This window comes from Ictidomys tridecemlineatus, chromosome 2, assembly GCF_052094955.1.
Source record: "Ictidomys tridecemlineatus isolate mIctTri1 chromosome 2, mIctTri1.hap1, whole genome shotgun sequence".
Classification (NCBI taxonomy): Eukaryota; Metazoa; Chordata; class Mammalia; order Rodentia; family Sciuridae; genus Ictidomys; species Ictidomys tridecemlineatus.
This window is the reverse complement of record NC_135478.1, coordinates 115,767,758-115,779,153: the sequence shown is the minus strand read 5'-3', so window position 1 is coordinate 115,779,153 and position 11,396 is coordinate 115,767,758. Positions and strand designations below refer to the sequence as shown.

The 11,396-nt window shown below is 40.5% G+C and overlaps 1 protein-coding gene across 1 annotated transcript; it reads right to left on the bottom strand.

Annotated features, from left to right (window-relative positions):
* Nucleotides 1–748: 748 nt before the first annotated feature.
* On the bottom strand, nt 749–1,884 carry LOC144368484 (testis-expressed protein 38-like). The gene is made up of 2 exons (XM_078027457.1): nt 1,848–1,884; nt 749–1,323 (listed from the first exon to the last, which is right to left on the bottom strand). Exons 1-2 carry the CDS (start codon nt 1,882–1,884, stop codon nt 749–751), a joined length of 612 nt encoding a protein of 203 aa, XP_077883583.1.
* Nucleotides 1,885–11,396: the final 9,512 nt, after the last annotated feature.

Here is an 11,396-nt window from a genome sequence, read left to right as displayed (position 1 = left end):
TTAAGAAGACATGATTAGGGAAGGGATATCATGGGGTGGAAAGACCAGGAATTGTAATGCCAGGCAGACGTACATGGGAGAAGAGGATCAGCAAAAATAACAACAAAAAGAAATGGCATATTCCCTTGGAACCTGTCTCCTCATAAGAAAAAGAAAAACCATAATAACCATTTTGCAGTGTTGTTCTGTTAGAAATAATGTAGAGAAACAATCAGCTAAGAATTGATATATCATAGACATCACCCAGTCAGCACATAGTGTGGTGAGGTTCACTGACCTCATGATGACTTGCTTGGCCAGTGGCATAGCCACTGTGGACTTCTGTAGCTGTGTGCCATTGGCAATTGTTACTCTTGTGGCAATTTTACTTCCCATCCTGCAGAAGAGCAGTGCCTTTGGGGACCTAGCCCAGGGTCTTGAACACATTGAATGCTTGATGGAGGGAAATGAGCTCATCCACAAGTATTGGCTCAATGTTTCTCTTCAGAGCCAGCCTCCAGTTCTCATTGTATTGGTGAGACTTGTGTCACCATCACACTGGGGAAGGACATTGCTTTCCTACTGTCAAATGACACACAAATGACTCTGACTTTTCAAAAAACTTTACTATGTCACATCTATATGGGTTATGACCTGTGTATCAGGAACACAGTCTTGACTTTGCCTCCTTTTTATAATACCTGGCCCCTAAATCTCTCACGTTCAGTGACAGGAGGCTTCGATACTGAAGTAAAAGTCTACACATTGGTCAGTTCACCCCTCTGGCCAGTGTGGGAAGGGAAGAGAAGTGGACCTTCCTTTTAGGAGCCGTGAGAAAGGGGTAGGAGGCAGAGTGGGACAGCATGGGAGGAAAGTTCAGGGTGTGGAGGAAAGGGGCAGAGGGGATCTCTGGAAAGTCACTGGGGAAGGGCGATGGGGTCTGGCGCTCTGGCATCCCCTTAGGTGAGGGCTGCTGTGGGACCACCAGAGCAGGTTGGAGGGTAACAGGGGCTTCTGCCTCAGGGCTGCTGTCTCTGAAGGCATGACGCCTGTCTTCACGGGGGTGCGGCTCTGAAGGAAGATCCGGAATTTGGAGTTGAATGTCAGTATTGTCAACAGCCCGGGGAGGGTCTATTCTGATGGCAGCAGTCATGCCATATCTGCGTCGTTTGTTGACCCAGTACAGCAGTGGGCTATAACTAAAGGTGGCAGCTTTCATCACCTCCACCCACTGCTGTGCACGCTGTCTCCTCCTCAGGTTCTTCCTCCAGTGGAGTAAGAGGATGCAGCCACTAGTTATCACGGTGCAGAGCCCCAACAATCCGAAGTACCATGGGACCCATGCTGAGGCAGTTAAAAAAAAAAAAAAAAAAAAGAAACCAGGCAAGCTGACTGACAGCTCTAGTTTGGGACCTGAACTGTGTCTTATTCCTCTCCTGGATTTGGCTCATTCATCCTCTCATTCCTTCCCACCCTTCTCAAAGACATGCCTAATAATTTCCTGATTCAGTCAAAGCTATATTCAGTCAAAGCTATAGGACACATAAGAGACCCCATTAGCCTTTTTCAGATAAGGAACATTAGGTGAAGAGGGGCCAGACCTGCCCAGACTCCAGTCAGGCCTTCTGGTCCAGTCCAGCACCCATGCATTCATTCAGACCAAGAAGCTTCACTAAGGGCGAGGACCTCAATTGTATCTTTTCTGCTTGGGCAGAACATGGTCTCTGCCTTCGAGGAGTCCTTAGTTTCCTAGAGGAGTCTGTCTCTTAACTAAATAGCACTCCATTCAGGCAGCCACCACCCCATCCATGCAAAGGGTCTTCCCTGAAAGTTTGTCGCTCACACTCAAAAGGACTGGGTGTACTTACGGCCAGGGAGGCCCAGGTCCTCCTTTTGCGAATCCATAAGGTTCACTCTGGTTACCAGGCCTATAGGTCTGCAAAGAGTGAACTGACTCACTACTCTCCCCACCAATGGGAGTCCCTAGAAGGCCCAGTCCCATTGTTCTCTAAAGATGAGGTCACTGGGTTCTGAGCATCTGGAATTCTTGGGCTGGTGCTTGTAGAGTAGTTGGCAGTTGATGGAATAAGGGACTCCATCTTATGACATCTCGTGAGCATGTTGTTTTCCATGAAGGACTGGTCCACCATAGAATTGTCTGTTCCCAACTTTGTGTGGTGAACTCACAGGCAGCTCTCAGGAAAGGGTCCTTAGACCCTCAGAAGCTTCTACTTGTGTTTTCAGTTGTTAGGGAGCCATTTTCCAGTGGGGAGTGAAGCAGGGAGGACAGTGTGCATTGGACATCCCTACCCTCGAGAAGTGTCTTACCTAGTTGTCAGGGAACAAAATGGCTTAGAAGAACCATGTGGTCCAAACCTCCTCCTTTGGCTCCTACCATCTCTGTTTTGTTTCTTCAACAAGTGTTTTTTGGGCATCATCAGGTCCTGTGGGATCTCCCCTGTATGTGATGTGATCCTGCTTCTCTTTCCAGCTCCATCTCCCTTCCCACCCATCATATACCTTTCTGCCCTGGACATGCCAGATTCCCACAGACCCTGCTTATTCCCCTCTGGACTTTTTGCTCCCTCACTCAGGAGTGTCGCATACCACATTTCCACCACTGAACACCTCCTTATCTTCCCAGGTGGTCAGCTCCCCAACTCTGAAACAAATAGTTCTTTCAGTTGATTCCCCAATTTCTAGAACTCTGAAGCAGATTAATTTGAAACAAATTGGTCCCAGGGACAGGAATCGAAATTTGATTTCAACAACTATAAATTTGTATAAAGTGGAAAATATAGTGTTCTACAGATTTAACATATTATTTTTAGAAAGTTGCTCTATTTGAACTGGTATAAAAGTGATGCCCTTTAAAATAATACCACTCATCTACCATGAACAACTAAAGTTCAGTTAAGTATAAATTAAACTGAAAATATTAACCTGATGCTCTGCCACTGAGGCTTATTTTAAAATCAACATATTTTCCATCCCCTTCTCCCCATCCCTAACCTGGAACAGGATTACTTTTTGACCCCATTCAGTTATTATCTGTCCTTGAGCACACACCCACCACAGGATGAAGAAATTCAGAGTTGGAGATGGCAGCAGAAGAGTTAAAAAATTATTATATCCCAGATTAAGAAGTGAAATAGGACCGGGCACACCTGAAATCCCATCTTTCAAAACACTTTGTTCCCCCTGTTGTGCAGAATCACAGCCTCTGGGACAAGAGTCCCTTGCATTTTTCCTTTGCTTGCAAAGTAATTAAACTTCTGTCCATCAACTTATATATAAATAAACAAATGGGTATATCCATTCAACAGAAAATATGTGTGGATTTGTGTGTATATAAACACATTATATTTATATAAGATTTTGATATTAGGGATGGACCCCAGTATTCAGTTATTGAATAAACAATGTACGAAGCCTAAATCAACTAAAATTTGAAAATTATTTTCTCTCTGAAAAAACTTTTAATAGCAATTTTACTTATTTTCTACATCTATATGATTTGTTGAAATGTGCATATATATGTTTGTGTATAATATATGTATAATATAAAACATATAATACATATATATGTCTACATATATTTATATGTATATATGTATCTATATATGTGCACATATGTATATATATATATATATATATCTACATATATATGTGAAATTATTGCTAAAATTAAGTAATCAAAACCAGTTGACTTGTATCTATTTTAGACCCAGAGCTCAGTCCTTGAAACACTTTGCTTAATTTGCAGAGCTTGACCTTCATCCTGTCCTGCAGTTTTTTTCTGCTTGCTGGTTGGAAATCTTGTCTGGTTATATTCCTTGCATTCTTCCATATGAAAACAGCCTTACTCTCTGTGCCAACCTGAGCCATGAAGTACTCTGAATGGAAACTACTTATGATTTTGTAATGAAGATACTTGAAAAAAAAACTGCAAGAAATACCAATGAGAAGGCAGACAAAGAATTCGTTGGGTTAATTGTTTTTACAAAGTAAGTCTAAGTTTTTAAAAAATATTACACAATCATCAATTTGATTACTGCTTCTGCCCATACAAAAGATGTTCCTATATTTGTTGAATCACTGAAGGTTGAAGTTTGGAACTAGAAATAGTATGAACTCTACCTCATAAGAACTATTTGCTGCTCATCTGGTTAAACAGCTGGTAGAGGGTCTCTAGGCTCTACTGTCCCTCAGTCCCTGATGCCCATTCATTGGGTCTGTTTGCCCAGAGCAGCATGTTTTTTTCTGCATTTCTTTTCTCTCTTTATTTTTTGGCTATTTTAAAAATCAGCACTTAAGTATAATGCATTGGCTACTTTTTATTGGAATATTTTATCTTAATCTTTCTCTTACACAAGAAGTATTAACTTGATAAGACAGTGGATTTGAATAACCAATTACTTTACCAAAGCAATCTCCAAAGAACAAAGTTGGAGAACTCACTTTTCCCAACTGTGAATTTGTTAAAAAGTGACAATAGTTGAGACAGGGTGATACTGGCACGAAGATTGACCTGCGGGCCACTGTAAAAGAGCTTAGTCCAGATGTTGGCCCTCATCTTTGTAGTTATTAGTTTGACAGGAATGTCAAGATAATTAAACAAGGGGGAAAAGTCATGTCAGTTATATGCTGGGGTGACTGGATATCCACCTGACTCCTGACACAGTGCACAGAGTTTACCCAAATTTAATTCCAGAACTAACTCAAAATAGACCTATATGTACATAAGAGCTAAAGGGGGATTTTCATTAAATGTATAGGAGTAAATTTTGACTTTATTAGGCAAACTCTTCTTGGATAGGACACCAAGAGCACAGTGATAAAGGACAATATGAAGTAGATTGAACTTCAAGTTAACAACTTTTGTTCAAAGTATCTTGTCAAAAATTCCGAAAGATAACTGACAGACAAGGACAAAATATGTGCAAGTAACATGTCTTAAAAGAAAATGTATTCAGAATAAATAAAGAACAGAACCCAACACAAAGATAGCCAATGTTTAAATAAAGGACACATCATCTGAGTAGACCTTTCTCTAGAGACCTTCCTCTAAAGCAGATATTCTGGGCCAGTGAGCACATAAAAAAATGTTCAACATTATCATCCAGTGAGACTCAAAATAAGGTACTACTCCACATCCATGAGGATAGCTAAAATAAAACCAGATATTAACAACTTGGTAAGTAATTGGGAAATGTAGAACCCACCTTCTTACATTGCAGTAGAAATGTAAAATAATGTAGTTTCTTTGAAAAATATAATTTGAGGAAATGTCAGACTAGAGATAGCACACCACATGACCCAGAATTCCACTCCTAGTTATATATCTAAAAGAACTGAAAACTTTAAAAATGTTTTAAAAATATTTTTATTACTTGAGAGACCTTTATTTTATTTATTTATGTGATGTGCTGAGAATCAAATACAGAGCCTTACGCATGCTATGCAAGCACTCTACCACTGAGCCACAGCCCCACCCCAAGTAATGAAAAGTTTTGTCTGCCAAAATTGGTACTAGATTGTCCATAACATTCTTCATAATTACCAAAAGTATAAATAACCCTAAGGTCCATCAAGTGGTATACAGATAAACAAATGTGATACAACCATGCAACAGAAAATATGTATGTATTTGTGTGTATACATATGCATTGTATGTATATAAGATTTTGATATTAGATACAAAACCCAGGGCCTCACCCATGGTAGGCAGTGCTCCTCTACTGAGCTAAAGTCCCAACCCCCTCTTTCTTTGTGACGGGGTCTTGCTAAGTTGCTCAGGATGGCCTGGACCTTGTCATCCTCCTAACTCAGTCTTTCTAGTCTCTGGGATTATACACATGGGGAATTGCTTCTGGTTACAATAGGACATTATTTGGTAATAGAAAGAAATCAGTTACCAACACTTGCTCCAGTCCAAATTAACCTTGAAAGCATAAAGCTAAGTGAAAGTCAGGAAAGATTACATGTGTAATTCAATTCACATGATACTTGAGAAGGCAACTCTTAGGAGGTAGGCAGTTGATTTCTAGCTGACTGAGGGTTAGGAGGCTGGGGTAGAAATGAGTGGTTGCTTGTGGTTCTGATGCTCTTTCAGGGGAAGTAGAACTATACTAAGATTGTTGATTGTACAACTCTGCAGATACACTGAAAGCCATTGGCTAATCCACTTAAATGGGTGAGTTGTACAGTATGTAAATTGAGTATTAATATATCCTCCAATTACTTGGAGGATTAAGAATACTTTTGTATGCAATGGCTAAGTCAAAAATATACTCTTATGTTGGGATTATACCACAGATACAAGAACAGAACCTATAGAGTGGATGGTGTCAATTGGGATCAGACTCCCAGAGATACATTTGAAAAAACGGATGGCAGCCAAAAAAGAATTGTGGGCCTCTATCAGCAGGTAGGAAATTTTATTTATAAAATATATTTGAATATTAGAATTTTTAACCTTAGTAGAATCAAATTCTCTGAAGTCTTATTTAGGAAGCATAAATATAGATATACAGTATTAACATAGTCTCCTTTGGGGACTAGGACAGCTTCATTCATTATCCATGTGTTCAAGTGCCTGTGTAGGGGGCAATATGGCATCATTAGACAGTTCTAGCAGGGCCCCTCTGTTAGCATTAGAAGTGGCTAGAATAGTTTTCAACATGTACATGTACTATTGGATAAAATTAAAATATGGTCAATCTTCAGATAGAAAATTGTACATGTCTAGAAGTCTTAGCTCTGTAGTAGATGGTGCAAAAAGAGTAAAAATGATCAATTACATTTGATGTGATGTCAATTATGTGCTAAGCCTTACAATTCATGGGTTCCCCAATCTCAAATTTGAGTGTGCACAAAGAAATAAGTAAACTTAGCTCAGTAAACCATGAAGCGCCAGTTGACATGGTTGACTTTCTAGTTTTGACAAATGAAAGAATGATCAGACACTTGGAGCCAGACACTTGGAGCAACTAGAAATAAGTTGCAGATGAATGATATGGAAAAGAGTTCTATTCGTTTATAAGAATCCAAAATATAGCCATGTGGAGCCATTGGAAATACACTGCACTCTATTGGGCATCCAAGGGAATGGCCCAGTGACAACGTTACCCTGGCATGTGGGCCACCTTCAGTGCTTCTGTAATTTCTCCAAAAGAAGTTAGGGCCTCAGTTGCATCTTGGCTGTGCATGCTAAGACAGTTGAGTCTCCTGATTGGGGAACTTGGGTTCTCACAGCCAGCAGATAAGATGGATCCATTCTGATACTATTTCATGTTATGGGGAGTCTCTCATGGCCCTTTAGATTGTGTGGTCATGGAAAACTCGTGAGAAGCTGAAATATACATGTCAGGAGTGAGCTGTATGCAAATCAGGGAGAGGAGAATGAAGGGGATGACAGAGGCACAAAGACACAGTTTTTAAGATGGGCCTGTGGTGACCCTATCTCAAACAGCTGAAGTGTTCTCTAGAGAAGTAAGGTGAATACAGAGCAGGGATGTAGGAGCAGGCAAGTGCTGCACCCTTATTGGAGGGTCAGGTAGGGAGCCCCTTGTGTAGATCTTTGTTCTGTGGGACAAATTGGACTTTCCCAAGATCATGTAGTGTTATGTAGATTAATCAAGTGATTCTGTTTTTTTTGGGGGGTAGAGGTGTTATTGTTTTGTTTTTCTAAATCTTATTGTGGCCCTGGGATTGAACCTGGGTCCTTGAGCATGCTAAGCAAGCACTCTACCACTGAGCCACATCCCCAGCTCAAGAGATCTGTTTTTAAATACTATTTTATCAATATGTACAAAGTGTGGGCAGTGTCTACATAAAAATGGAGGTAAGGTACCCAATGAGGTGGTTGTTAATGGTACTCATGTAAATGGTGTTGTCCTGGCTTGGAGAGGAATGGGCAGGACTTGCTGATAGTGTGGATGTTTTGGGTGCCAGAAAAAGGAGAGGATATGGGTGGATGATGGCATCATCTTCTGGGATTGGGGAGCCTGGAAGAAGCTGGCTTGAATGGGCTGGAGATATGAAAGGCTCTGATGGAGTTACAAACTGCAGAATCAGTGAACTCCATACCAGGAGAAAGTTCTAGGACAGGGACACAGGTGAATCCCAGGGGTTTTTCTAAATAATTGTTGCAGTCTGACTGGGCAAAATAACCAGGGGTTGACAAGAAACTTTTGAAGGTTGATAAGGCGAGAGTCGCTTTATTGTAGGATGGCAGAGGTATTTATACCTAACTGAATACACAGCCTGTTTCAATTTAGCATCATCCAGTTACAGCAATCCTCATCATCTTAACAATTATACACATCTTAACTCAATTAACTTCATCTAGGTACAGCAATTAGCCCACAAGGAATCTCTATCATCTTAATGGCTCGCTGGCGTTACTTCATTTTAATAATTGTACACAGCTTAACTCAATTAACATCATCTTAATAGCTCGCTGGCATTACTTCTCAAACCACTCCCTCTGGCAAAGTGCAAGGCATCATCTTGACTTGGTTGTGGCTCTCAGCAAATAATTACAAACCTCTTTAAGGAAAAGACATGTATACCTGCATCAGTATCTTAAGAATTGAAACTAGGAGGCTAGCTTAAGAAGAATAATCACAAATGCCAGATCTGAAGTTGTCTTCTTTGAGGTGTGAGGACTCTTGAACTTCCCAGGTGCTTAAGAAACACCTGGTGCCAGAATCCTTGTGACAGATTATCATTTGCAAGGTCCTTGTTGATGAGTGATGTGGAACGCTCTAGCAGAATCACTATTTTTTGTTGGGAGGAAAGGCAGTTTGCCATTGGAGAATTGCAGCATAAGTGTAGGAAGGTGTTTGTGACATCTTGTTTTAAAAATGTCTTTTCCTCCTGGAAAGAGGAACTATGAGCTTAGGGGGAAAGACCGAGAAGAAATGTTGGGTGTAGATCTGTAATTGAAATTTTAAAAAGGGGTCAGGGTTTGCCCTTCCCCATTAGTGCAAGTGTTCTTAAAAGTTTTCAGAGTGCTTTAGGAATTTTCAAAGCAAGGTCAGTGAGCCCTGTAGACTCTTAAGTGTCTCTCAGCCATCACTGCATACAAGGGTAGAAAAGAGAATAGTCACTTTAGTGTAATTCTTTGTGGGATGTACACCATGTGGGCCATGTATGCCAAAAGAAACCACAATGATGGTCTCTTGGTCAGCAAAGGCAGATGGAAAAAGTGCCATAGGCTTATTCCTGGTTCACATGTATATCTTGCTGAGCTGTGATACCTGACAGGTTATGGTGACTGATGTCGTCTCTGTAGAAGACAACTCTGTCTTTAAAAGTTAGATTTAGCTGCTGTCATGGTGTGCATCTATAATCACAGCTACACAGGCCAAGGCAAATTTGATGATGAATTTGAGGCCAGTGCAGGCACATTAGTGAAGCCCTGCCTAAAAAAAGGGGAGGGGCAAGGATGTAGCTCAGTGATAGAGCCCCTTCCCAGTTTAGTCTCTGAATATCAATATCAAAAAGTATAAGTCACTATTTAATCATGATTTGGAAATAGTGTTTTTGCAGAAGTCTATGACCCAGAATTGTAACACCTAAGTTGGTTGGGTGGGGCTCCACCACTCCCACTACCATAGTTTTCTCTAATATAAATTTATTCTTGCTTGTGTAGCCATATTTTTAACTTTTTACAAAATGGTGTAATAGATGCAATGTGTAAAGAGTGTAGAATGATGAGGTCCTGTCTAAAGATATGAGACAGTCCCATGAGAAGCATGACAGTACTGAAGGAGTTTGTCAAGTCAAGACTCTAGTAAGTGCTAGTTTTCTGACTGTGCTTGTGCCTGCTTGGTGTGTGCACAGAGGTTGAGCTCTGTGTATATCCCTTAGCATCTTAGATTCTTCTATTAAAAAATGCCCATGGCTAATGTTTAGAACTTTTTGTTGTTGTTGTTTTTGTACCAGGGTTGAAATCTGGGGCAATCAACCACTGAGCCACATTCCCAGCTCGACTGTGGATTTTACTTAGAGACAAGAGTACCACTGAGTTGCTAAGCCCTTTGCCATTGCTGAGGCTTGCTTTGAACATGGGATCCTCCTGCCTCAGCCTCTCTAGCTGCTGGGATTACAGGCATGTGCCACTGCACCTGGCTGAGAAAATGGTTTTCTTTTGGGGAGGAGCGTGAGCAATTCCAGGTTTTCTGATTCTGTAATGTTAGGAGATGCAGGAATAATGAAGGAGAGATGCTTTTGCCTGAACAAATGTGAATCCAGGGACAAGATTATTTCAGAGTTCTATATTGTTACCAGGGTTAAGGTCCAGCTGCTTGCCCCACAACTGACCAGTCAACTGACAACTAAGTAGTTGAGGCAAAGAAAGTGATTGTATTTAAAAAGTGGTTCAGTGAGAAGAAAGAGGGATTCTGTATCCAAATCCCTACCTCTTAGGAAGCTGATCTCCGGGGGCTTATGTTAGTGATTTATGGGTGTTTCCAGATGGGCAGGTGTTCTGCAGAGGGAAGGCTGGATAATGGCATTCACGTCATGATATTTTCCAATTTCTTAAATTTCAACAATAAAGATCATGATTTTTTTCCTATTATGGACTAGGTGCATATTATACAATGATAGGGAAAGGTAATTCTTCCCAGACGCTCTTGCTGAGCTGCTAGCTTAAATCCCTGTAATGAGGGAGAACATCCTTCCTCAGTAACATACTGTAAACTCCCAGCAGGGAACACAGAGCATCCTTCCTCAGCTAGCTACTGCCATCATGAACAGAAACACATCCACTAGTGAATTTCAGTATTTCAACACTGAGGACAGGCAGTAATTTATTCAAGGAAAGTAGTCCTGATTTGCAAATATCTAATTGTCATTGATTATTTTCCTTGGGTTGATCACAAAAGGAATGTTAATTTTCAGATCCCGCAATGCACAAAGAGAACTTAAAATACTAATGTTTTAGGTTTGACCTAGATTTTCTTAGGAGGAACTTTGAAAGAAGTAAGACTCTTCCAACATTACAAATCAGTAAGATGGATTTTGAAGATATTCATGTCATTGTGGGGTCAAATAAAGAGTAATGCGCAAAGGAACCCATGCAGTCATGTTTATAGCTATGACTGTTGCTCTTTTCAGTATCTCTGTTTTTTTCCTGTGAGACAACAGGCAAACACTGAATCAGAATGTATGAAGAGCACTTTGCTATAGGGAGCTATGTCATCTCTTTATCTAACATTGTAGACATTTGCTCATGGCAGTTGGAAGACTGATCTCCCAATTGTATCGCTAAGGATCAAATACATAGAATCAAAATGATGCAGAGGAACCTATGTTAAAAGGAAAGACTAAAGTTTTAACAGTATCAGAGCAAAGAAGGATTAATGAATCAGGCAGCACTGAGAACCAGAAGAGGTTCAGGGTTT

Coding starts and splice junctions, on each gene's coding strand:
- LOC144368484 (XM_078027457.1), bottom strand. CDS start 1,884: ATGGATTCGCAAAAGGAGGACCTGGGCCTCCCTGGCC. Junction 1,324..1,847: donor GGACCTGGGCCTCCCTGGCC/GTAAGTACACCC, acceptor TAACTGCCTCAG/CATGGGTCCCATGGTACTTC.